The sequence below is a fragment of the Arvicola amphibius genome, chromosome 1 (genome assembly GCF_903992535.2).
Source record: "Arvicola amphibius chromosome 1, mArvAmp1.2, whole genome shotgun sequence".
Taxonomy (NCBI): Eukaryota; Metazoa; Chordata; class Mammalia; order Rodentia; family Cricetidae; genus Arvicola; species Arvicola amphibius.
Genome location: NC_052047.1, coordinates 103,143,992 through 103,171,868, shown reverse-complemented (window position 1 = coordinate 103,171,868; position 27,877 = coordinate 103,143,992). Strand labels below are relative to the sequence as shown.

General features: G+C 37.7%; 1 protein-coding gene across 3 annotated transcripts in view; it reads right to left on the bottom strand.

Annotated features, from left to right (window-relative positions):
* Fchsd2 (FCH and double SH3 domains 2) overlaps positions 1-27,877 on the bottom strand; it is a 259,952-nt gene that overhangs the window by 125,278 nt on the left and 106,797 nt on the right. For 2 of the 3 annotated variants that reach the window (XM_038325845.2, XM_038325826.2), the window contains exons 5-6: positions 8,201-8,345; positions 1,594-1,727 (exon numbers count right to left, since the gene is read on the bottom strand). In XM_038325845.2, the coding sequence (XP_038181773.1) occupies positions 1,594-1,727; positions 8,201-8,345 (279 nt within the window). Of the gene's footprint in view, positions 1-1,593; positions 1,728-8,200; positions 8,346-27,086; positions 27,162-27,877 lie in introns of those variants that run through there. The other variant, XM_038325835.2, reaches the window with a different exon arrangement.

Here is a 27,877-nt window from a genome sequence, read left to right as displayed (position 1 = left end):
CTCAGAGAAGCTGTGGTTGTCCACGTAAGACCTGCACAAGATCAAGTAAAAATTCTAGTGTAGAGGGGGAAGAGGCTCAAGAGCCCCAACATATAGCTGATGAGCTTCTTGGGTGGGAAAGTCAGGTTTTTTTGAGTATGCCCCCTGGTAATTGGTAACACCCCAGTAACAGCCCAACACCCATGAGTAAATTGGCAGTACACTGGACTCTGGGTGATTAACAACAAATAGGACATGAAGTTGTGAAGAGATAGGAGGTTGACATGGATGTGGGAAGAATTAGGAGGAAAAGAGGGAATGAATACAATTAAAATACATTGTACAAGTGTATGAAATTCTAGAAAATTAACAAAAATACACATCTAAAATTTCTTGCATATAAAAACGCTAGAGAAATATCTCCTGTGCCACGATGCACAAGAAGAGTACAATAGGCTGTTTGACTTTAAGCCACGGAATTCAGATTTTGTGCAAGCAAGCACTATGAACACAAGTCTTAGCTTTTTTGTTCACAGAAGTTTTCAGAATCCAGCTCTGCAGCACAGGTGGTGGTGGTATTGATGGTTTTTTCACCAATGTAAGAAATATCAAATATGAGGTTCCCCCGCCCAACAGACACTCTAAAACTTGTGTTTGGGACAAGGAATTCAAATCTTTTTTATTTTTTATATCTCCAAATTGTTATGCAAATGTTTTAATTCTCCCCACCCAGTAAAACTTCTGTTTATACAAAGCCCCACTGCTCTATCCCAGGAATTTAGAGGACTGGAGCAGTCCTCTAAAGTAGAAACTTTCCTTCATTTCCTGTGCACCAATTTTTATTCAGTCACCTGAACAAGACTGTAAGGACGGACATCAGCCAATGGGAAAACGACACCGCCACCACCTGAGTTAGACTACAAACTAAATGTACTTCTTGGCTTGATGTGAAATTTGCTCTTCCAAGCATAGATGTTATCAAGTGGTCTTGGAAAATCTCTATTTTGTGTGATTTATATATCTTATAACTAAGTATAGTGCCTTCATTTCCTATTATTGTCAAAATAAAGAACTATAATGCATACACCCGAAGGTGATATTAACCAACTGCTAAAGCACAGATGAAACTGTACATATACTAAATTTCATGTTAAAAAAAAAAAAGAGGGGAGAAAACCCCAGTGCTTCAGAAAAGCTTTTACACGGGTCCAGCCTTACTTGATACACCACGATCCTCCAATGATACGTGAGATTCACAGAGGTTTTCAACAATTATGGCCAGCATGATCAACACTGGGCTCTTAAACACTGTCAGATATATCAGCAACTTTAAACTGTCATTAAGTTCTGAAGTCTGTAAACATAATGTTTATTTATTTTATTTCCTTTTTAAAACTCAATTTAATTATCAAATACCCCTATTTTGCCATATTAAAATAGATAAAACTAGCTAATACAAGAAAAAAATCATCTACTGCATAAAATACATGAAGGTCAAACAAATCCAGCACAACCTAAGAGTAAGCACAGACCTTCTATTAAGTGAGAACAAAGCATTGGTAAAGATAACATTTATTTGCATAACTGTTCTCTTAGAAATGCTAAAATACCTACTTTGCTTCGAGGTCAGCTTTCTCTCTTACTGCATGAGCCATCTGTTCAGTCTCAAAGTACTTCTTTTTACCTTTTGCTAAATCTTTCACAGTTTCTTGTAATTCTGTTTGGATTTTTGTCAACTGGTCCACACACTGTAAAATACAAAAATGCAATATTAAAAATTTAGTTTTCAGGCTTACAGAAAATGAGTTCATCCTAAAGACTGAGTAAAATGCCTTCAGGTTGGAAACTCGGGAGAAAAATCAGCAATTTATAGTCCTTGAGTGGCAAATTAAAATCTGGTGAACAGCTAGTACTTCCATCTCAAGTACTGTATCAAGCAGTGTCATAGTTTGCCTATCCATCATTCTTTGGAAATAACCACAATGCTGTTGCTGACATTAAGTTAGGAAAAGCAACTATGAAAAGACTCAATTTGTTGCAAACATCTTGACAATAAAATCAAAAAAAGTAACTATTTTTCATAATCTTAATAAAGTCTATTTTAAGTATTAGGATTAAAGGAGTTAAGATAACTATGAAATCTACTATGGGGTTATAGAGATGTTTCAGTAGTTTAAAAACATGTACTACTTTTGTAGAGGACCCTAGTTTGATTTCCAGCACCTGAACTGCACAGCTCAGAACCACCTGTAACTCCAGCTCCAGGGAATCTAACACCCTCTTGAGGACTCTTCAGGCACCTGCTGCACACAAGTGCACATCCTGACACCACAAACATGATTAAAAGAATGAAATCTACTATGTAAAGGTCTTGCAAATATTTTTCTATAGATCTGTTTAAATATTAGACTTGAAATGTTTTTATAAATTATATCATCAGAATTAACAAAGAGCATATTCACATTACTGTTTTGCTATTTACTATCTAAATCTGTTAAATATTTTGGCTTCAATTTTAGTATTTATAAAATGCAACATATTCCTATTCACGTTGTTATGAAAATCAACTGCGACTATATTAGATATGGTATCAGTTTGTAAACTCTAAGATGCTAAAAAAAATTGATTCTTTATGTATGTTTGTGTGGTGCCAGAGGAATCCAAACTGAGGGCCTTGCAAGCTGAGTATATATTTTATTGAGCTACTTTTATAATTATTTCAAGGATGGTAAGTATATTCTATTATAAAGAGAAAAATATAGGTAAGGAAATAGAAGAATAGCTAAAAGCTTTCAACTATTATTGCTCTTGTTTTAACTTATAAGCAACTGTCAGCATAAAATAAATTATCTGAGTGGAATGTCGTGGTACATGTCTAAAATCCCAGCAATTGGGAGGTGGAGACAGAACAAGAATCAGGAGTTCAAAGTCAGCCTCGGTTCCATAGTGAGTTTTAGGGCAGCCTGGACTGTCAACAAAACAAAACAAAACCAGCAACAGCAATAACACCAAACACCTGAAGTCATGATAATAACTATATATGAAATTTATTTGTTTGTTGGTTTGTAGATGGAAATTCCTCTGCAGACCAGGTTGGCCTCAAACTCAGAGATCTATTTGCTTCTGCCTCCCAAGTGTTGAGATTAAAGGCATATGCTACCAATGCCTGGCTATAATTTCTGTTAGCATAGACAATAATTACAATGTGTCTATGTGTTTATCTCTAAGTACTATTTTTTAAACCAAACAAAACAGAGAAAATTTTAAAAAGAACATGAACTTAATTTTTTAAATTAGATTTATTCATTTTATTTTATGTGTGCCCATATGTATGTGCACCTTGCACATGCTTACTGCCCTGTGGAGGTCAGAAGAGGACAGCAGATCCTCTGGAACTGGAAGTTATGGACAGTTGTAAACCACAATGTGGGTGCTGGGACTCAAACCCAGATCCTAGTCTACAAGAATAGCAAGTGCTCTTAACCACTCAGCAAACTCACCAGCCCCTGGGACATGAGCTTTAAAATGTCACAGAGAAGCCAGGCATGTTGTGGCATGCTTGTAATCTCAGCAATTGGAGGCTGAAGTGGGGCAACTGCCACAAAATCAAAGCTAGGCTGGTCAATAGTAAGCTCCAAGTCAGCTAGAGGTATAAAATGAGATCTTGTCATAAACTAAAAGATAAAAATAAAGTTTAAAATGCTGCAGAAAGAATACTTCGGCCAAAAATGAATCCTGACAGTGAGAGAATAGCGTGGGTCAGTCTATCTCCTCACAGCCAGCTAAGCATGTAAGTGGTTACGGCACACATAGACATGCGACTGGGAGACCTGGGAGAAAGGATGCATACCCAGATGAGCTTTCCACCTGGCTTTTTTTCTCCATTTACAGCAGTTACTAAGTCATGGCACAAAGACTACAATTAGGGCTGGTGAGGTAGTTCTGTGGGTAAGCCTAGCTGACGACCGGAGTTTGATTCCTGGGACTCACATGATGGAAGGAGAGAACAGACTTCAATACACACATACACATACGTGCACACACATATAGTATATATTTCAAAATTTTAAAAAGGCTATAAACATAAATTGGTGTTAGTCTTCTATTCTGTAGAAAAAGCTTGCCCAAAAAGCAGTAACTTATAAAATAAAGCTCTAGAAAGAAAGAAAAAAAAAATACAATTTCCCCGAGTCATTAGCTGGCTTCTGAAAAGCATGTGTGGGATGAAACGTCAATAAACGTAGTAGACAGTAGCTGAGGGGCCAAGTGTTCAGCAGAGATAAGAGGGTCAGAGCAGCCACATGCTCTGCGAGGACAAGTCTTGTCAGCAGAGACAGTGGGTAAGTATCCCACAGTGTCAGTTAAGTCCATAGGAGAAAGTACAATAAACCTGAGAATGACCCAAACCAGACCCCTATAGCACGAATTCTAATTGTTCTTAATAAAAACTTGGGAATAGGCTATCTTGGGTGAAAGCTGAAGGATCAGAGAATCAGAGTGTCCAGTCACTAGAGTTCTTACTTCTATCAATGCTCAGACCAAAGAGGCGATCCTGTCTTCAGACCCCGTCTTCAGACTGCCTCCTCAGACTGCATCCTCTGACTGACGACATCTTCAGACTGCTTTAGACTGTTCCTCAGATTGCACTGGGATCCCACCCTATATTTCTCCTTCCACCAAGCCATATCACTGTCTCCACCACCCTAGTGCTGGGATTAAAGGTGTGGAGTCCAAAGTGTGGGGATCACCTTTGTATGAGCTCTGTTTCTCTTTTAGACAGTCAATCTCATGTAACCCAGGACGGCCTTGAACTAACAGAGATCCCTCTGCCTCTATCTCCCAAGCCCTGGAATTAAAAGTGTGAGCCACCACGACCTGGCCTCTAGTGGTTTAACTCTGCACTCTGATCTTCAGGCAAGCTTTATTTGTTAAAACACAAACAAAATATCACAAAAGACCCCAATAGGATTAGGGCTAGAAATCTGCCAGCCTGTAAAACTCTAGTCTCTTTGGCAGAGATGTCCCAGAACCTTGAAAGTTTTTATCCATTGTATCCAGTATACAGTAGGCCCAAATTACTGAGTTTGATTTCCTGGGACCCACATGATGGAAACCAAGACAAGATGTCCAATAATAAAGTGACCAGTATGACTCATACAGTAAAATTATGATAAATGTGTTTAACATGATAAAATAAAAGGTCAAGATATGGCTCAAGGCTCAATAGTAGAAAGCTTTCCTAGTACACACAAGGTCCTGTGTTCAACCCGCAGTACTACAAACGAAAAAGGAAAGAAATATTTAAAGAAGAAAACAAAATAAAAGAAAAACATAAAAAAATTATATCAGAAGCATAAGGTTTTTTTTTGTTTTTTTTTGGGGGGGGGGGTTTCAAGTCAAGGTTTCTCTGTAGCTTAAAGCCTGTCCTGGAACTAGCTCTTGTAGACAAGGCTGGCCTCGAACTCACAGAGATCTGCCTGCCTCTGCCTCCTGAACGCTGGGATTAAAGGCGTACCCCACCACCACCTGGCTAAATTCTATTTTTTTAAGTGAGTAGAAAATTCCAAAACCAAAAAACTACAATAAGATTTATTTAAAACTAGGAGGTGGTGGCACAAGCCTTTAATCCCAGCTCTTTGGAGATAGAGACAGGCCGATCTCCTTGAGATGAAGGCCAGCCTGGTTTATAGAGTTCCAGGAGAGCTAAAACTGTTACACAGAGAAACCATGTCTCAACAAACAAACAACACCTCCCCCCAAATATTTATTTAAATACCAACTAAAAGATTCAGTCAGTATGGAAATCAACTTTGGTAAGGAAAGAAGATAAATCTAAGGTTGCCTACCTATAGCCTAGTGAGAAGAATTGCTTAAAGAGAAAGTAAGAGACTATCAAGCCAGAGAGGTGGTTCATCAGGTAAAAATACTTGCTGCACAGACTTAACTAGCTCAATCAGATGCCCAGATCACATTGTAAAATGAGAATAAACTCCTGAAAGTTGTCCTTCAACCTCCACACATGCACACCCACACTCACACATATCATACACACTAATAACACTATTATTAAATAAAAAAGAAACACATTGCTAAAAAAAACTGGTGGATTTTTATTTTAATGTGAATTCTAAATACAAGCATTTGAGATCCTGGATCTATCTGTACATGAAATCCCAGAAATCTTAGATATATAAACTAACACGGTCTCCTCTGGGCTTAAGGCAGCTTAAAGAAGATGTCAGTTATTATGGGTCCCAAAGCTTTGACAAGTACCTCAATAGGTACATAATGTTCGAAAATTTTCTAGATGGCACATAAATGCCTTATCAACTACAATATAAAACAAGGTCATTCACAGGAAAGAGAATTGTTTAATCTCATAAAATACTCCTTGCCCAGGAATGTTGGTAAGATTCAGGTCTAAGATTATTCCAATAATGAAAGAGAAAAGCCATCAAAAGTAGTAATATTCTTTCAAAACATTGTGTTATTGAAAAAAGATGAAACTCCAGTAACTGAATTAGATTTTGCAAATGTACTGTCAAACTGGAAATGTGGTATTTACACTAGGACAGGACATCAGAATAAAGTCTCTGTTTTACCTTCTACTCCTATAAAACCACTCAAACCTCAGACACAAACAAACTCATACACTCTTATTTTCCTCTAACTACAAATCATTGACAAAGCTGTGTATGATGAAGGCCTTTAATCCCAGTACTTAGGAGGCAGAGGCAGGTGGATCTCTGTGAGTTCGAGGCCAGCCTGGTCTACAGAGCAAGTTCCAGAACAGTCAGGGCTGTTAAATAGAGAAACTCTGTTTAAAAAATCCAAAAAGAAAAAAATAAATCATTGGCAGGGGTTGTATACTTTGTTTACCATGCTTCCTTTGAAAGTGATCATCTTTGGCAGAGATAAGTCACAGATACTCTTACACAAATATGTTTAAGCCAAATGATATTAGATGAGTATTCTAGAAAGAGAAAGAATTTGTATGCACATGTATAAATATTTAATATTAACTCTGGACTACTGAAATCGTTTTTGGCCTATAGAATAGGAGGGTTCTTTTAATTTCTGAAAATCCAAATAAAATTAAAACCAAACATTGTATGACTCCTGAAATGTCACCTCCTTAAGTAATTACTTTACTATTTTCTGAAGTATTAGTAATTTCTAAGAAAGAACTTTATCAGGTATCATGGTAAAACCTAATTTATCAAGAAAAAGGACACAATTTAAATATCTAGCTTTTCTCCCTAGGACCTAATGCAGTTTTATTTCAGGCTAAGAGAAATTAAACTAGGCAGAGTAAGAAAATGTGAGAGGCTTTGATATACCAGGGAAACAGACCTGAGTTCCCACAATGGCATCAAGAAGTTGGGCTTTGTGGGAGGACAATCTGGGTTTCTTTTTTTTTTTTGGTTTTTCGAGACAGGGTTTCTCTGTAGCTTTTTTTAGAGCCTGTCCTGGAACTAGCTCTTGTAGACCAGGCTGGCCTCGAACTCACAGAGATCCGCCTGCCTCTGCCTCCCGAGTGCTGGGATTAAAGGCGTGCGCCACCACCGCCCGGCTGACAATCTGGGTTTATATCATAATATTTCCAAGCTGGCCTGGAACTCATTATGTGTATCAGTATAGCCTCAAACGTAAAGATCCATGTGCCTGTGTCTCCTAAGTGCTGCGATTAAAGGTGTGCACCACCATTCCCAGCTATACTAGACTTTTAAAAATTAAAGTTACAAGTATATTTGGCAAAATGTGTTAATTTCTTTATTTTCTTACAAAGAACTGTGGCATTTTATTATATCATGTGCTGTCATAATTTCTTTCTTTTAAGTTTCCCAAAATGGCCCAACTTGAAATTAAGACTGATTAATGCAAACTTTTTCAAGACTTAGTGGGATTAAGAATGTAAGTATTTAACACGCATAATGCCTTTAATTGCAGCACTCGGAAAACAGAGGCAAATGACTCTCTGAGTTCAAGGCAGCTGGGTCTACAGAGAGAGTTCCAGGACAGCCAGGGCTACACAGAGAAACCCTGTCTTGAGTAAACAAAACAGGCACATGTTTAAAAAATCCTGGTAAAAATGCTACCCAGGAACATTTGTGAACACACTTTTTTTTAAAGTTCTAAGTTTTAAATGCAATTATAACATAACTTTACTGATTATAAGTATAAAATATATAAAAAAGAAGACAGAAAATAGAAACAATACCCGTTTTAGTTGCTGTTCTTTTAAGCTTCTTACTGTCCTTGCAGGTTCAGAAATGAAGTTTTTATAGTTTTCACATATATTGATCCGAGATTGGGCTACCTGCATTGTTCCCTCAAGAAAAGATTTCCAAACAGGATACATACTCCTAAATTCAAAGAAGGACAGAAAAGTATTAGGAAGGAAGGTAAGAAAAAAATTGGCTAGATTTTTGGTCACTAGGATTATCCCATTCATTACTGTAAATTTATCTCATGCTGTCTTGTATGTAATACTTTTGCACATGTTCACGGAATATTCTATTTCTATAAAACTCATGAGTAGGGCATTATATTATTAGTAATGGAATAAAAAGAACACAAACATTATAACCTGAGACAAAATGAAACTGTAAAACAAATGAGTTATGTCGACTTTCAACATTATGACCAATTTGTATTACTTAATTATGGATAGTTTCCTATTTTACAGGTAAGTTGAATAAGGCTCAGACTTAAGAGAAGAACTATGTCACTCAAGACTATGATAGTACTGAAATAAAGACAAAGGCTAGATACTTCTAAAGCATATTTTCTCAGCTACATTGACTTATATAAAATGCTCAGTCAGAAAAACTGTATTAAAAACAAAAATCATTGTATGCCTGAGATGCCTATTTTGTCTAAAACAGAACACAGTGGTGGTATTCTCATCTGCCCCTGCTATGACATGTCTTGCCAGCGTTGCACTGGCTCTGGACGGCTCCAAGCAAAGCCACACCTCACCTGATACTGTGCTGAGAAACTCTTGGGCAAGACAAAGAATTATTGATCATTTACTTTTTCCACCCAACTTTGTTTTCAAACCATTTTTTCTAACTTACCAAAAATTTCAGTCAGTTCTAGAATTTCTATTATATTTTATAACTTAGAAGAATGAACAACATGTAGTTTTTAAATGAGAAACAGTGAACTGATTGATAGATTAATTTTATTTTCTGAATTTCCCTCATATTTAAAAGAATTTTTTCTGCTACAATGACAATATTATACAATACTATTAAGGTAGAAAAAGAAAACCCAAGCTAGTTCAAGGTCAGCCTGGCCTAGGTGGCAAGGTTCTGGTCAGTCACATCCACATAATAAGACCCTGTCTCAAAAAAAAAAATCAACCAAAACAAAACAAACAACAAACAAAAAACTTGATAAAACTATGATCTCCAACCAATGAATTTTAGACATTACTCCGTAGAGTATACTCAAATAGTTTAAATAGGAGCACATATTTAGGTAAAAATATGCCACTTACCTCTTTGTAAGAGTCAATGTATTACATAAGCATAAAATCACAGGTGGACTTAATACAGCAAAACTGGTGTCTTCCATGGCCTCACTGCCTGACAATCGACAGAACTAAAACTGCAAACTATCATACAGTCAAAAAACTGATATTTTTCCTTAGGACTGGGGAAAAAAAACTCAGTACTATTCTCAACAGTTATAATTATACTTCAACATTTTTCTAAATTGTAATGAAAATGAAAAGTAAGTGAATAGAGAAATTATGGCATAGAAAAAAAGTCATGGAGGAGAATGAAGTCCATGATCTATGTTCTTCCTTTAGTGTACAGTGCCTTCCCCTAGTTTACCGTTATTCACAATTTAAATTTCATCTTAAATTTAACTTCCTACAGAAAGTATCATGATCACTACCACACCAATCTTGAGGTTCAACCAAACAACCTATCTCTGCTACTATTCATGACTCCAGCATTTTCCTTCAACAAGTATTTTATACCCTGGCAAGGTGGCACACACTTTTAACTCCAACACTAGAGAGGCAAAAGCAGACAAATCTCTGTGAAAACAAGGCCAACATGAAACAGAAGAGTCAGGGCTGCACAGAGAGACTCTGTCACAAAACAAAACAAACAAAAACCACACAAATCCAAAGCCCCAAACAAGTATTTTTACAAAACTGCTTAGCTATATAAAAATTGTTTTTTTCCTATACAGTGAAAACTCCATGAAAGAAACAGGACATGTGCCTGTGGACAACTGTGCTGCACACAGAAAAGCTGCAGTAGTATGTGAGAATGAATGTATGATGTGGGATTCCCCTCCGTATGTTATGAGTACGTTTTATTATCATTGGTTACTAACAAAGCTGCTTTAGCCTATGGCAGCGCAGAATATAGCAAGGCAAGAATCCAAGCAGAGATAGAGGAGAAAGAAGGTGGAGTCAGGCAGACATCACGTAGCTGCAGAAGGAGAAAGATGCCAGAACTGTACCCGTAAGCCTCATGGTAATACATAGATAAATAGAAATGGGTTAATTTAAAGCATAAGAGAGCTAGGAATATGCCTGACCCGTTGGCCAAGCAGTGTTATAATTAATATAGTTTCTGTGTGATTAATTGGGTCAGGGTGGTTGGGAAATGAAAGTGCAGTCTCCGTTTACATAATGGCACCCAAACGTTTGGCAAGAATTTCCATTTAAAGCCAGAGAGAGGTGTTTTTTTGCATTTTTAAAAAAGGGATTCTAGAGAAAAAAGAACAGAGTTGTCAAGTACAGCTGCTTGGTAACAGCATTTTCTCAGGTGGGCTCTGTTTGTTTAAGAGAGGATTCCTGACTCAGCATTAGCAGCAAAAATCTGCAGCTCTTTAAAGAGGACCTGCCAACAAACACTTAAATGTAGCTTATGAGCATCCCTGGCATGCTTCTTGGTGGTTATGGACCTAGAAACTCCATAGGGTTGGAGTAAAAAAATGTGGCTCCTGCCAGTACCTCTGCCATGAAACTAGACTTTCAGGAAGCCAAGGAGAGGAGTGGATCCAGCTGCCAAAGCTGCAACTTTAATCCTAGCCATACCACTTAGCAAATTAAAGACTCATGTGGACAAAAAAAGAAAGATATACAGTAAAGACAGATTCAGACAAAAAAAAAAACCCAAAACCCTCTAAACAGTTTACAGTGTGTTTAAAAATATACACAGGCTTGGGAGAAAAAGGAAAATAGACAGAGAAAAGTTCTTTAAAAATAAGAAGAAAGAGCACTTGGTAGGCAGAGGCAGGCAGATTTCTGTGAGTTCAAGGGCACCCTGGCCTACAGAGTGAGTTCTAACACAGCCAATGATACGCAGAGAAACCCTGTCTCAAAAAACGAAAAAACTGAGGAGGAAATCCAGTCCTGGGAGCCAACCCAGTCCTGGGACAATGGCAGACCAGGATTGAGCCAACGACCTGACTCAGAGTCTGTGATCTCTACCGGAACTGGAGTGGGACTGAACCAGCTACCTAGGACACAGAGAGGACAAGCTCCACCAGGAGCAGAAGCCAGTCCCAGAACACTGGCAGATCAGGACTGAGCCAGCGACCAGATCCAGAGACAGAGATCTCCACAACAACAGGACCAACTCCAAGCCAGGGACTTCAGCAGGAGGAGATCCAGACCAGGATTTACATAAACAGATCAAAGCCAGCAACCTAGGCCAAAGTAGGCCTGAGACAGCAAACTCCAAGGGAGCAGACCAACGCACAGGAGCACTAAGCTATATGCAAGAACAGGAGTAACTAACAGGGTAACTAGAACTGTGACACTGACTGTACCACAAGGAACAACCATCTAAGCTTTGGATTCACTGGCACCTAGAAGATTATTCAACAGAATCTCAGACATCCCCAGCTACACCTATTAGAGGAAAAGATGAGTAGAAATGGTAAGATCGCATGCTACACCACAAAGAGCAACACAATACCAGTAAAACCTAAAGACCCTACAAAAGCAAGACCTGAACAACCAAATATGGATGAAGCAGAAGAAAATGATCTAAAAAATAACCTCAAGAGAATGTTTGAAATTCTTAAAGATGAAATGAGAAATTACCTTAAAGAAATGGAGGAAAAAAACAAAAAAAATGGAAGATATCAGCAAATCATTTAAAGAAAACCAAGAAACAGAAATTAAGCATATAAAAGAAACTATTCAGGAATTGAAAACTGAGATAGAAACAATAAAGAAAACACAAGCTGAAGGAACTATAGAAACAGAAATCATGAGAAAAAGATCAGGAACCACAAATGCAAGCATCAACAGCAGAATACAAAAAATGGAAGAGAGAATCTCAAGCACTGAAGATACAATAGAGGAAATAGATTCATCAGTCACAGAAAACATTAAATCTAACAAAAGCTTAACCCAAAATATCCATGAAATATGGGACATAATAAAAAGGCCAATCATAGAATAGGTATAAAAGGCGGTGAAGAAGTTCAACTCAAAGGCACAGAAAATTTATTTAACAAAATCATAGAAGAAAACTTTCTCTACCTAAAGAAAGATATGCCTATGAAGATACCAGAAGCTTATAGAACACCAAATACACTGGATCAAAAAAAAAGTCCTCTCGCCACATAATAATCAAAACACTAAACATACAGAGTAAAGAAAGAATATTAAGAGCTGCAAAGAAAAAAGGCCAAGTAACATATAAAGGTAGACCTATCAGAATTACACCACATTTCTCAGTGGAGACAATGAAAGACAGAAGGTCATGGTCAATCATTATGCAGTAGTAAGAGACCACAGATGCCAGCCCAGCAAAACTGTCAATCACCATAGAAGGACAAAACAAGATATTCTATGACACATCTAGATTTCACCAATACCTAGCCACAAACCCAGCCCTACACAAAATACTAGAAGGAAAACTCCAACCCCAGGAAGATGGCTACACCAACAAAAAACAGACAATTGGTGATCTCATTACAACAAATCCCGAAAAAGAAAAAAAAATGCACAAATTAACATCACCAACGATGAAAACTAAATTAGAAGAAGATAGCAACCACTGGTCATTAATATCCCTTAACGTACATGGACTCAGCTCACCTATAAAAAGGACACAGGCTAAGAGATTGGATATGAAAACAGAATCCATCCTTCTTCTGCATACAGGAAACACATCTCAACCTCAAAGACAGACATCATCTCAGAATAAAGAGTTGGGGAAAATATACCAATAAAATGGACCTAAGAAACAAACGGGTGTAGCTATCCTAATATCTAACAAAATAGACTTCAAGCTAAAATCAGTCAAAAGAGACAAAGAAAGACATTTCATATTAGCCACAGGAAAAATCCATCAAGAGGAAATTTCAATACTCAATATTTATGCCCTAAATACAAGGGCACCCTCATATGTCAAAGAAACACTTCTAAAGCTTAAATCATACATTAAACCTCACAAATTAATAGTGGGAGACTTCAAGACTCCCCTCTCACAACTGGACAGGTCAATCAGACAAAAAATGAACAGAGAAATAAGAGAACAGATATTATGACTCAAATGGACTTAACAGACATCATAGACTATTCCATTCAAACAGAAAAGAATATACCTTCTTCTCAGCACCTCATTGAACCTTCTCAAAATTTGACCAAATATTCGGTAACAAAACAAACCTCAACAAATACAAAAAAAATTGGAATAACCCAATGTACCTTTCAGATCACCTTGGTTAAAAACTAGAAGTCAACAGCAATACTAATTCCAGAAAGCCCACAAACACATGGAAATTAAACAATACTCACCTGAATCATCAATGGGTCAAGAAAGAAATAAAGGGGGAAATTAAAGACTTCCTAAAATTCAATGAAAATGACCACACAACATATCCAAATTTATGGAACACAATGAAAGCAGTATTAAGAGGCAAGTTCATAGCACTAAAAGCCTACATAAAGGAGCTGGAAAAAAATCCCACACTAGTGAATTAACAGAATATTTGAAAAATTTAGAACAAAAAGAAGCAAACTTACCTAAGAGAACTAGACAGCAGGAAATAATCAAATTGAGAGCTGAAATCAACCAAATAGAAACAAAGAAAACTACAAAGAATCAATGAGACAAAGAGTTGGTTCTTGGAGAAAAATAAACAAAATAGACAAACCTTTATCCAAACTAACCAAAAGGCAGAGAATATCCACATTAACAAAATCAGAAATGAAAAGGGGGACAAAACAAAAGACACGGAGGAAATACAGATTATTATCATGTCATACTTTGAAAACCTGTACTCCATAAAATTGGAAAACTTAAAGGAAATGGACAACTTTCTGGATAAATATCACCAAAATTAAATCAAGACCAGATAAGCAAATTAAACAGACCTATAGCTGCTGAAGAAATAGAAATAGTCATCAAAAGTCTCCCAACCAAAAGAAGCCCAGAACCAGATGGTTTCAGCTCAGAATAATTCAAGACTTTCAAAGAGGAACTAATGCAAATACTCCCCAAATTATTCCACACAATAGAAACAGAAGGAACATTGCCAAATGAGGCTACAATTACCATGATACCCAAACCACAGAAAGACAATACTAAGAAAGAGAAATAGAGACCAATCTCACTCAAGAACATTGATGCAAAAATACTAAATAAAATACTGGCAAATTGAATCCAAGAACACATCAGAACCATCATCCACCATGATCAAGTCGGCTTCATCCCACAGATGAAGGAATGGTTCAACATATGAAAATCTGTCAACGTAATCCACCATATAAACAAGCTGAAAAATAAAAACCCATGATCATTTCATTAGATGCCAAAATACAACATCCCTTAATGATATAAGTCTTGGAGTACGCAGGGATACATGGAACATACCTAAACATAACTAAGGCAATATACAGTAAGCCAACAGCCAACATCAAACTAAATGGAGAGAAACTCCCAGCGATTCCACCGAAATCAGGAACAAGACAAGGTTGTCCACTCTCTCCATACCTATTCAATATAGTTCTTGAGGTCCTAGCTAGAGCAATAAGACACCAAAGGGAGATCAAGGGGATGCAAATTGGAAAAGAAGAAGTCAAACTCTCACTATATGCTGATGATATGATAGTTTACATAAGTGATCCCAAAAATTCTACCAAGAAACTTCAACAACTTATAAACACTTTCATTAATGTAGAAGGATGCAAGATTAACTAAAAAAAAAAAAATCAGTAGCCCTCCTGTACAAAGATAATACAAGAGCTGGGGAAGAAATCAGAGAATCAACACCTTTCACAATAGCCACAAATAGCATAAAATATCTCAGAGTAACTCTAACCAAACAAGTGGAAAACTTCTATGACAAGAACTTTAAATCTTTGAAGAAAGAAATTGAAGAAGACACCAGAAAATGGAAAGATCTCCCATGCTATTAGGTAAGGAGAATTAACATATTAAAAATAGCAATCTCACAAAAAGCAATCTACAGATTCAATGCAATGCCCAGCAAAATCTCAGCAAAATTCTCCACAGACCTCGAAAGAACAGTACTCAACTTCATTTAGAATAGCAAAAACCCAGGATAGCCAAAACAATCCTATACAATAAAAGAGGCATCACAATCCCTGGCTTCAAACTCTACTACAGAACTACAGAACTGAAAACAGCCTGGTATGACATAAGAACAGACAGGAGGAACAATGGAACAGAATAGAAGACCCGGATATCAATCCACACATTTTCGAACACCTGATCTTTGACAAAGAAGCAAAAAATATCAAATGGAAAAAAAAGAAAGCATATTTAACAAGTGGTCCTGGCATAACTGGATATCAACATGTAGAAGAATGAAAATAGATCCATATCTATCACCATGCTCAAAACTCAAGTCCAAATGGATCAAAGACCTCAACATAAAGCCAGCCACATTGAACCTTATAGAAGAGAAAGTGGGAAGTACACTTGAACGCATTGGCACTGGAGACCACTTCCTAAATATAACCCCAGCAGCACAGACACTGAAAGATACAATTAATAAATGTAAAAGCTTCTGAAAAGCAAAGAACACTGTCAACAAGACAAAATGACAGCCTACAGAATGGGAAAAGATCTTTACCAACCTCACATTAGACAGAGGTCAGATCTCCAAAATATACAAAGAACTCAAAAAAAAATCAGTCATCAAAAGAACAAATAATCCAATAAAGAAAATGGAGTACAGACCTAAACAGAGAACTCTCAACAGAGGAATCTAAAATGGCTGAAAGACACTTAAGGAAATGTTCAACATCCTTAGTCATCAGAGAAATGCAAATCAAAACAACTCTGAGATTCCATCTTACTCCTGTAAGAATGGCCAAGATCAAAAACACTGATGACATCTTATGCTGGAGAGGTTGTGGGGAAAGGGAACACTTCATTGCTGGTGGAACTACAAGTTGGTACAACCCCTTTGGATGTCAATGTGGTGATTTCTCAGAAAATTAGGAAACAACCTTCCTCAAGACTCAGTAATACCACTTTTGGGTATATATCCAAAGGATGCTCAATTGTGCCACAGGATATGTGTTCAACTATGTTTATAGCAGCTTTGTTTGTCATAGCCAGAACTTGGAAACATCCCAAATGCCCCTCAGCCGAAGAATGGATAAGAAAAATGTGGTACATTTACACAATGGAGTATTGCACAGCAGAAAGAAAAATGACAGCTTGAATTTTCAGGAAAATGGATGGAGCTAGGAAACATTATTTTGAGTGAGGTAACCCAGACAAAGAAAGACAATTATCACATGTACTCACTCATAGGTGGTTTTAAAACAGAAATCAAAGAAAACCAGCCTACAAAACACAATCCCAGAGAATTTATACAACAATGAGGATACTAAGAGAGACTTACATAGATATAATCTACATGGGAAGTAGAAAGTAGAAAAAGACAAGATCTCCTGAGTAAACTGGGAGCATGGAGACCTTGGGGGAGAATTGAAAGGAGGAGGGGAGAGGCAGGGAGGGGAACAGAGAAAAATGTAGAACTCAATAAATATCAATAAAAATTGTATTAAAATTTTTTTAAAAATCCCAAAAATTTAAAAGAAAAAGAAAAAAATTAAAACCATGTAAAGATGGAAAACACACAGAGAATATGGATACTTTAGTTATTGTGATGTCTTTGAATTGTTTGACTGCTGAGGAAGGAGCAACAGCTGCTAAAAGACATTTGAGTATAAATGCTGCTGGACTGATCCAAGCTATATATTTTGAAAATGCCCTAAGTCCAAATTTTAAGTCAAAAGATATATTACTTCACAAAAGAACTTTTGCTTTTGTTTCCACAGGAAATGAGAGGCTGTGGATTCATTCAGGTTTGATCAAGGAAGAACCCCATGAACAATAATCTCTGACAGTAGCACGGATGGCCAGATGACCTAATGTTTCAGAGAGACTGTTGCAGTTTCCTCTGAGTTCTTCACCCAGAATAGCCTCAAGACTGTTGGCTGAGATGATCTAGTCTCAAAGAATACTCCAGTCATGACTTGACCATCATCCTTAATTTTCTTTGGCTACCCCCAGAATATTATCAACACTCCCAATCAGCAGGAAGTAGCCTAGAAAACTACATCCACACTCCCAAAAAATGGATTATGAATGTTTGTCTTTGTTTAGTGTTGGCTATAAGTTGTTTTGGATAATGATCAGGAAAAAAACTAAACAAAGGAGATTAGATTCAGAGTTCTTGTTTTGAAAAGAAAAAAAGGGGAAGTGCTGTGGAATAATGCTCTTGTACCCTGTAAATATTTGTCATTTGTATTGGTTTAATTAAACGCTGACTGGACAGTAGCCAGGCAGAAAGTACAGGTGGGTGACCAGACGAGGAGAATTCTAGGAAGAGGAAAGGCTCAGTCTACAGACGTCAGCCAGTTGCCAAGAAAACAAGACATGTAGAAAATGAGGTAACGCCACGGCCACATGGAATACATAGACTAATAGAAATGGGTTAATTGATGATGTAACAGCTAGCTAGAAATATGCCTGATCCATTGGCCAAACAGTGTTGTAATTAATATACATTTTGTGTGATTAATCGGGTCTGGGTGGCTGGGAAATAAAAAGCACACTCTGTTTACAGATGTAGGTCATTTGAAATGTACAATAAAAAGAGATTCTTTTCACTAAAAACATTTTTTAAAATTGTTTTTTTTCTTTTCTTTCTTTTTTTTTTTTTTGGTTTTTCGAGACAGGGTTTTTCTGCAGCTTTTTTAGAGCCTGTCCTGGACCTAGCTCTTGTAGACCAGGCTGGCCTCGAACTCACAGAGATCCGCCTGCCTCTGCCTCCCGAGTGCTGCGATTAATGGCGTGCGCCACCACCGCCCGGCTAAAATTGTTTTAAAAAATTTTAAAAAATTTCTAGGAGCAAACATATCCTTAACAATGAGGTCCTTGTTAAAAGACATAGAATTCAGATACCAGTAAAACACTTGGGTTTAAGTTCTAGACCAGTTTGTTTGCTGTTTTTAGACAGGGTCTCATTCTACAGCCTGGCTGGCCTAAAATTTACTATGAAGCTCAACCCAACCTTGACCTTGCCATAATACCTTGGCCTCAGCTTCTCATAATGTTCGGAATTATAAGGATCCACCACAATGCCTGGCTCAAGTTCAAGTTCGAGCAACATAACCATGTAGCACACCTCACACGTTTTTATTGCTTCCATTCACTAATAAGAAGGTGAAATACCAAGCTCCCAGGACATCATTCTTGCTGACTCACCCTGCCTGGCTAGCTACTCTCACTGTCTTTTGTTGGTTTCTCAGTATCTTCAGTCCAATAAATGCTAGAGTGTCCCAGAGTCTATCCAGTTTCTCTTAATATTAGTTCATCCAGGCTCATGATTTAAATACATCACTATGCTGACAATTCCTGATCTTTTAAGATCTTTCCACACAGCTTCCCTCATCTTTAACTACTGATTGATTATACATTAGATATTTATAAACACTGTATATCTAACATGTCCAAGAACAAACTTAATTTTCCTAGACTCAGTTCTGGCAAACTATTTAATCTCGTGAATGGTCACTGAAACATTGGTTCTTTTTTTTTTCCTCTTACATTTCACAAATGTTTCATCAAGGAATTTTGTTTGCTTGAACTTACAGAACAGAATCTAATGATCTCCTGCATTGCCCCCAGCTGGTGTGATGTAGGTGGGTCTTCTATCTATTTGTTGCTTTCATTGGTTAATTAATAAGAAAACTGATTGGCCTGATAGGTTGGAACATAGGTAGGCGGGGAAGACAGAACAGAATGCTGGGAGGAAGAAGGCAGTGAGACAGTCACCATGAAGCCAGCCACCAGGTCAGACAAGCTGAATCTTTCCCGGTAAGCCACCACCTTGTGGTGCTACACAGATTATTAGAAATGGGTTAAGCAAGATGTGAGGTAGCCAGTAAGAGGCTAGAGCTAATGGGCCAGGCAGTGTTTAAAAGAATACAGTTTCCCTGTAATCATTTTGGGGCATAAGCTAGCCGTGCGGAAGCCAGGCAGGACGAAAAGCAGGCCTGCCCGCAGCTCCTTCTACACTGGTGTAGCCACTATCATCTTGTGCCTGGATTAATATAAAGGTCTCCTGACATCTGCCTATGTCCTGTCCCCACAATACATAGTGACTACTTCAATCTAAACATCAGAAAACTAAGCAGAATTTAATACTGTCAGGCAGTATCAGTATCTACTTCCTTGTTATTGTACTATTCATAGGGTGTTGCCACTGAGGCACCTGAGTAAAGAATATGAGTGAGTGAGTGTTCTTTATATTATTAGTGGGGTGTTAAATTACATTTGCACAAAGGAATATTACTTAGCTTACTGAGTTTACTCTTTTAAAATGGAGACTAGTGTTTAAAAAATGAGATCAGGCCGGGCGGTGGTGGCGCACGCCTTTAATCCCAGCACTCGGGAGGCAGAGGCAGGCGGATCTCTGTGAGTTCGAGGCCAGCCTGGTCTACAAGAGCTAGTTCCAGGACAGGCTCTTAAAAAAAAAAAAAGCTGCAGAGAAACCCTGTCTCAAAAAAAATCATCCTGTGTGAGGTAAGACAGACTCAGAAAGATATATGAGGGTATGTATTCACTTATAAAGTATCATTAGCAGTTAAGCAAATGATAACCAAGAAGCTATAATCCCTAGACCCAGAGACGTTATGTAAGAAAGAGGGGTCTAGAGGGGACTCAGGACTCTCCCTGGGAGAGGCAAATGTTTTATGGGTGAACTAGGGACAGGTGAGGGGTGGAGATGGGGTGGAAGGAGAGAGTATGGGGAGAAACAGTTGGCATATGGGGGGCACCTGAGGGTTGTGAAGAAACCCAGTGCAGTAGAAGTTTCCTGGAATCTATGAAAGTGACTGGTCATCTCTTGTAGCTGAGAAAGGCTCCCAGTGGTGGGACGAACTTGTGTTAATTGAGTTGTTGGCCAAGGGGGCTCTATGGAAATCCCCAAACAACCCAGGCTGTTGGTAAAACAAAAAGTTGCTCTCTACAATCAGACAGTGGGACCCTGTTGCCAAAAACAACACCCATACAATTCACTGAAAATGGAGATGTCTGTTGTACTGGTCCCGACAAGGAGCCCTCACCCCTACATTCTACTCTCCTTGGTGAGGGAAGGTACTCTGCAGGCTACTGAAAGAGAAATGTGGACACCATCCCAGCCACAAAACCTTTGACCTACAATCTGTCCTGCTTGCAAAATATGCTAGGGCAATAGTGGCACAGAACTTGTAGGTTGTAGAACAACCAATGTCTGATTTGACTTCACAAGAAGGAACCCATTCTTGATACTGCTTGACTAACCAAGAACCAGAGACTAGATAGTCCAGAGAACTAGGGAAAAACAAAGCACTAGTCTGAAAAAAGAAATCAATAACCAGATTTCTAATGATATCCTGCTATATTATCAAATCAGTGTGTTATCCAGTTTACTTCTGAGAGGTTTTTTGGCAGTAGATGGGAGAGAGTCTAAAAGGGAGGGTTCCATCAAATCCCCCACCTCAGAACTCAAGAACTTATAGAAGAGGAGGGAGAAAGATTGCAAAGGGGATGGAGGACACCAGCAGAGATGAAGATAGTCATGATGAAAGGTAAAGGCAGTTTGTTGCACTATAGCAAATGGAATTGTGAAAGGGAGCAATTGTGGGCAGAGAGAAGTAGCCAACAACATAGAGAAGATGAAATCTAGAGAAGTAGAAGACATCTGATCTTCTGTTTTAGATTGAACCATATTTTCTAATAAAAATGTCAGTGCCAGTTTACAAACAATATTTATTTATTTTATAGTTGTTTTGTCTGGATGTCTGTCGGCACATCAGAAGAGGGCATAGGATCCCAAGGGACTTCAGTAATAGACTGCTGTGAACTGACACGTGGATGCCAGGAACTGAATCCAGGACCTTTGGAAGAGCATCCAGTGTTTATAACCACTAATCCATTTCTCCAGGCCATATAGAAAATATGTAAAACCAGGTTTGATGAGGGAAATCTCTAGAAAGCTGAGGAGGGAACTTTGAGGAGTACTGACAGTGTAAGCACAAAAAATCTACCTGCAAAGATTATAAAAAAATACCCCCAGAGATAATATTATAAAAGTCTAGTTTTCAGGTCAATGGGGTGGCATCACAGCATTAATGGTACATGTATCACACTGGTAAATAAAATAAAGGTCCAATCAGGCAGGCTGATGAAAATGAACGGCTCAATTAATAGAAAAGAGTAATTTTAAATAAACATTTGAATAACTATAAAAATACATTGATAAATAATTTATGGTAGACAATTTCTAATATCACCATTCTGAATGTACCAAACCATTACCCAGAATTTCATTCTCTTAGAATTTAACCCACAGACATAGTCACACTTTCATAGTAAACAAAGATGTATTTGTCAGCACAGGAAATTTATTCATTACAGCATTATTAATAATACTAATTAACCACCAACAGGGAAACAAATATGAGACATGGATCATCTATACTCTGACATTAAAACAACCATTAAAAAATGAACACAGCTGTGAAAGGCTGTCTAAAGTAGACTTTGTGCAGTGTAGGCATATGCACACTTGCTGGCAGAGAAACATCCACAGGAACACTATGTACACAATAGCTCTTAAGTCCTGTTAAAAATAACAAAGCTAGGTGGGCAGTGGTGGCGCACACCTGTAATCCCAGCACTCAGGAGGCAGAAGCAGGCAGATAAAGGCCACCTAGTCTACAAAGTGAGTTCCAGCCAGATCGGTCTTAAAAACCCAAAAAACCCAAAAAACCAAAACAAAAAAATAAAATCAAAAACAACAAAACCAAAAAACAAAAATCAAAGCTGGGGCTGGAGAGATGGCTCAGTAGTTAATAGCACTGGCTGCTCTCCCAGAGGTCCCAATTTCAATTCCCAGCAACCACATGGTGGCTCACAACCATCCATAATGAGAACGGGTGCCCTCTTCTGGCTTGCAGGCATACATGCAAGCAGAACACTGTATACATAATAAACAAATAAATCTAAAAAAAAGCTTTAAATATTATGGTCATGAATAAATCACATAGAAAAAAAAGGTGAAAGTAGATCACATGCCTCTTACAGCAATTACTCCAGGGAACAGAATGTGGGTAGATGATACGAGGAAAAGAAGAGGTTAACTTTGTACTGTTTGTACTCTTCTGTACTATTTAACTAATGATAATCATATATTACTTTGATAAAAATTTTTTTTAACTAAACCAAACTATAACTAAATTAAACAGGAAGCTGAAATTACTAACACTAAAACAAAATAAGCTTCAAATAAATAAATAAATAAAAATTGGCAGGTCCATTCCCAACAGATAGCTCTACAAGACACTCAGGCACCTAAGGCTCAGAAGAGGGGGCAGGAGATTTTTAAAAGATAGAGAATCTCTTTGCTCATATCTGACTTCTCCCATTCTTCAGCTGGACTTTGGGAGCTCAGCCCAGTGCTCTGCTGCGGGTCTCTGCCTCTGTTCCCATCAGTTGCTGGATGAAGGTTCTATGGTGACATCCACATTATTCATCCACCTGACTAGAGGGCAAGGCCAGTTTGGGCCCCCTCCCCTCTATTGCTTAGGGTCTTAGCTGGGGTCATCCTTGTGGATTCCCAGGAATTCCTCCAGTGCCAGGTTTCTTGCTAGCTCCATAATGGCTCCCTCAATCAAAATATCTCTTTCCTTGCTCTCCATCTTTTTCTTTCCTCAATCTCGACTACCCCTTTCTCATGTTATCCTTCTCCCTTCCTCATCCCCTTCCACTCTCCTTTCTTCCTTCACTCCCATGCCCCCAATTTTTCCAGAAGCTCTTTTCTATTTCCCCTTTCCAGGTGGATCTATATATGTTTTTCTTAGGATTCACCTTGTTTCTTAGCTTCTCTAGGGTCGTGGACTATAGGCTCGTTATCCTTTGCTTTACAGCTAGTATCCATTTATGAGTGAGTATATACTATGTTCATCTTTCTGGGTCCGGGTCTGGGTATGGGATAATAATAATAATAATAATAATAATAATAATAATAATAATAAATTAACATAATTCTGAACCAGCTGTACATACATATTTAGGAATATATGTATATTATATATAGGAATATATATTAGGAATATATGTAAATTATATATAAACACACATTCACACATATACATATTTAGCAATAATTAATGAAAAAAGCCATGAATTTGAAAGAGATAATGGAGGGGTATATGGAAAAGTTTGGAGAGATGAAAGGGAAGGGGGGGGGGGAAATGATGTAACTGTATTATAATCTCCCAAAGTAAAAGGAATTAAGTTTTTTAAACTGGCAATTGCCATTTTACCCTCAGTTATGATCTCTCTATTGTGTTCTCCAGAATACCTTCATCATCCTCTCAAGTTGCCTAAGTTAAAATTTCTGGGTGTAGACTGTTTACTACCACCAGGACGGTTGGGAGCTCAAGAGCAAGCTTAGAAGTTGCCGCTGAAGGGGAAATGTGGCTCTGGAAAAGGGAGAAAAGGAAATACAGCTTCTGGGAGTACAGTGCTGGCAAAAAAGCTCAGAGCCCAAAGGTGGTGCCAATGCAGTAAGGTAGACACATTCTAAATGAAAAAACGTGACAAAATCATGAAAGCCATGGAAAAGGTAAAATCTAGAAAGAGATTCAGTGAAGTGGCCATACAATATAGTGAGGATAAAATCAGGCAAGGGAGTAACTTGGGCTGGATGACCAGAGCCCATGGTGGAACTATAATCAAGAAGCAGCATCAGCCTTGCCTGTAAACTGGATAAGTCTGCAGGCAGACCTACCAGTTACAACAAAAATTGGATATTATATTACTAGCTTAAAGGAAGAAAATAAAATAATATGAAAGACTGAAAGAAAACCCCCTGGGAGTCACTGTTTAATTCTCCCTCCATTTCTACTTTTTTTTAAAAGAAGTAAATATTTATCAAGTGTCTTCTGTGCCAAGAACTATTTTAGATACAGAGGAAGCTGTCTATAATTGCTTCAGAATAAATCTGACAATCCCCCAAACCAAATCAACTGTAAGTCTCTGGCTTCACTCTCTTAGAAACCTCTGAAATCTTCCCCACAACCTCATTTTTAGTATAATTTTTATTATTCTGATGAAGATAAATTATGATGGTATATTTTGGGCATTTTTGTGCAACTCTACCTTGTACTGTGACTGTGGAGTTAGTTGTGAGCTTCTCTACTGACATTCTTCAATGCCTTTGTTACCTTCTAAATAAAATTATAAACCCCTAAGGCATGATCATGAAAGCCATTTATGATGCTTACCTACATACCTACCACACCCAGTGCCAGGTTTACCCTCTGACCTACACATTTCACAATAGCCTTCCTGAACTTTTACTGTTATCCAATACCATATTTTCCTATGCGCCACATCTTCAAGAGGTTACTTCTGCTCAATTCCTTTCACCAAGTTGTCTGTCTGGCAACATCTTGCACATTTCTTAAGACTAAGTGCTATAGGGCTGGAGAGATGGCTCAGAGGTTAAAAGCACTGACTGCTCTTCCAGAGGTCCTGAGTTCAATTCCCAGCACCCACATGGTGGCTCACAGCCATCTATAATGAAATCTGGTGCCCTCTTCTGGCATGCAAATATACATGGAAGGAATGTTGTACACATACTAAATAAATCTTTTAAAAAAAGACTAAGTGCTATAAGCCGAGGTTTTTCTGTCATATCCACTTCTACTACTTCCAAATTTGACATCTGTTATAGTGACTACTTTCTGTAAGTTCCTGAAAAACAGACACCATATCTTTCAAGGTCTCTAATCCTAAAGTTTACTCTAACAGCTAACTTGTTATATAAAATAAGAATAATTATATTTCCCTCACTGGGTTGTTTTAATAATCATAAATGTGAGCAAAGTCCTACAAGGTCTCTGGCAATTACTAAATATTCAGTAGCTGTTGGGTTAAAACACCTCTTTTATAAGCTTGCCTGGAAGAATAGCCATTCCCTTCTTTCAAACAAACTAGAATACAGCTCATCCATCACTTGTAATCCTGCATCAGCAACACAGTCTGTCCTGGAAGGCTGAGTGACATCAGTAATGCAGAGCTTGTTTACTAAGCGCGGGCTTTACTTTACTATCTCTTTCCCCTCAGCGAACTGTTAACATACTAATACGTTCATAAAAATCTCTCATTTTTATTTCTTATTTTACTTTAATATTAAAATTATACTATCTATTATTTTGTAGCTATGCAAGCTGAACTCTGCCAGTGTAAATAATTTTTAGATTTCTTTTCACATTCCATTTTCTAGCCCTGTCCATTCTCTGGGAGGAGGGAGGGGATCGAGACAGGGTTTCTCCACGAAACAGCCCTTGCTGTCTTGGAATTTGCTGTAGACCAGGCTGACCTCAAATTCACAAAAGATCATACTGGGATTAAAGTTGTGCTCTACCACTGCCCAGCTCTAGCCCCATCTTAGGAAATGATTTCATAACGTCAGTCTTCATGGACGTTTCAGTTGCATGCTTTCTGAGTCAGGCTTTAAACTGGACTCTTAACTACTCACTTTTTTTTCTTTTACTACTGTTTGTTCGAAATGGTCTTAATTCCAAGAAGATGGTAAATGCTGAGTTTTTTGGCTTCTCTACCTCCCAAACTAATGACATCCCTGAGCACAAAAACCAATAAGTATTTTCAAATTTTGATGCCCCCAAAGGTATCAAAGTCTAAACAAAATCACCAGATACTGGTAGGTTACTGAGGACAAACCTGTATTCTGCTGTCGCCGGCCTTCTTGAAAAGTTTTATGTGGAACATAAACTGGTGAGCTTTTCCACACCTTTCATATACATACATTTCCAATGTAAGTATCATGCTACATACAAAGTACTTCTCACTCGTTATTAAAATACTCATTCACAAAGATCTCAAGTTTGAAAATTAAAGATTTGTTTTAATAAGTCAATGAGCATGATAGCAGTGTAATCTTGTTCCATTACTATTGCAACAATGTTCCATTATCACAGACTCATAAGAAAACAACCTGTTTCTCTGTTCTTTCATTTCCATATGTGGGTATTCATATATAATTCTGGATTAAGATATGTTGAAATAATCTAATTTACAAAGTTTATTCATGCTATGGAATATAAATTTTTAAAATAATTATGTCTTTAAAACAGGCAAAGAAAAAGGTAATCCTTTTAAAAACTGGAGTATCACATTATTTAACTGTAATAGGCCTCTGAGTAAAACCATTTTAAAAAACAAGGAAGAAACTGGAATCACGACTCAGTATGTACAAAGTACATGCCATGCAAGCATGAAAATTGAGTTCAATTCCCAGCAACTACATTAAAATACTTGTTGTAGTGGCATATGCTTGTAATCTCAACACTGGAGAGGTAGAGAAAAGATGCTCCCTAGGGCTTGCTGGCCAACCAGCCTAGTCTAATTGGCAAACTTCAGGGTCCAGTAAGAGACTCTGTAATAAAAAACAAATTGATGGTACCAGAGAAGAAATGATATCTGAGGCTAAGCTCTGACCTACACACACACACACACACACACACACACACACACACACACAATTTAGTAAGTTACCTGTAATCATTCCGATCATCACTTTTTATTCCAGGCCAATCTCTCTTCAGATATTGACTAGCCAACTTCTGGATACCCTGTTAAAAATATTTAAGGGTGAGAAAAGTGGGACTTAAGGAATATCCATTTCATATCACCAAACTATTTGACTAATCACACAGCTGGCATTTAAGGCTCCTACTGTAATCTGGCTGAGGCATGGCCCACATTTCTAAATTACAGCAAAACTCTTGAATATGAGGAGAGGAAATGTATCTACCCATCTATCATCCAATGCATAACAAGAACTAAAGCGCCTTTGGATCTTAAGTTCTTCCTAAACTTGGAAATAGTTGGGTTTCACTATTTTCAGGTACTATGCATTCTGAGAACTCATCTTAACTATAATCTCCAGTACTTCCACTTAACTGTTTATACTCTGGGGAGTCCAGCTGCTAAGCTCCTATTGGCTACACAACAGTATTTTTCTTATTTCTGCACTTTGCTCATGTCATTTTCACCATATGAAATACCTTCCTAGCATCTCACAATCATACCTGCCAAACTCTTACCTCCCTTTCTTTTAAAGACTCTTATACTTCCTAAACAAACACTCATAAGTTTAAGCAAAAAAAGACAGACAATTTTAACGCACAGGTAATTCATTTCATTCTACTAAAATAATGTTATTATTTATTTACAGGTTGGAATTCTACATGAACAAACTATCTTTCTGAACTATTTGGTTCTCCTGAGATACAATTCTTCCCCCCCCTCCCCGAGACACAGTTTCTCTGTGTAGCTTTGGAGCC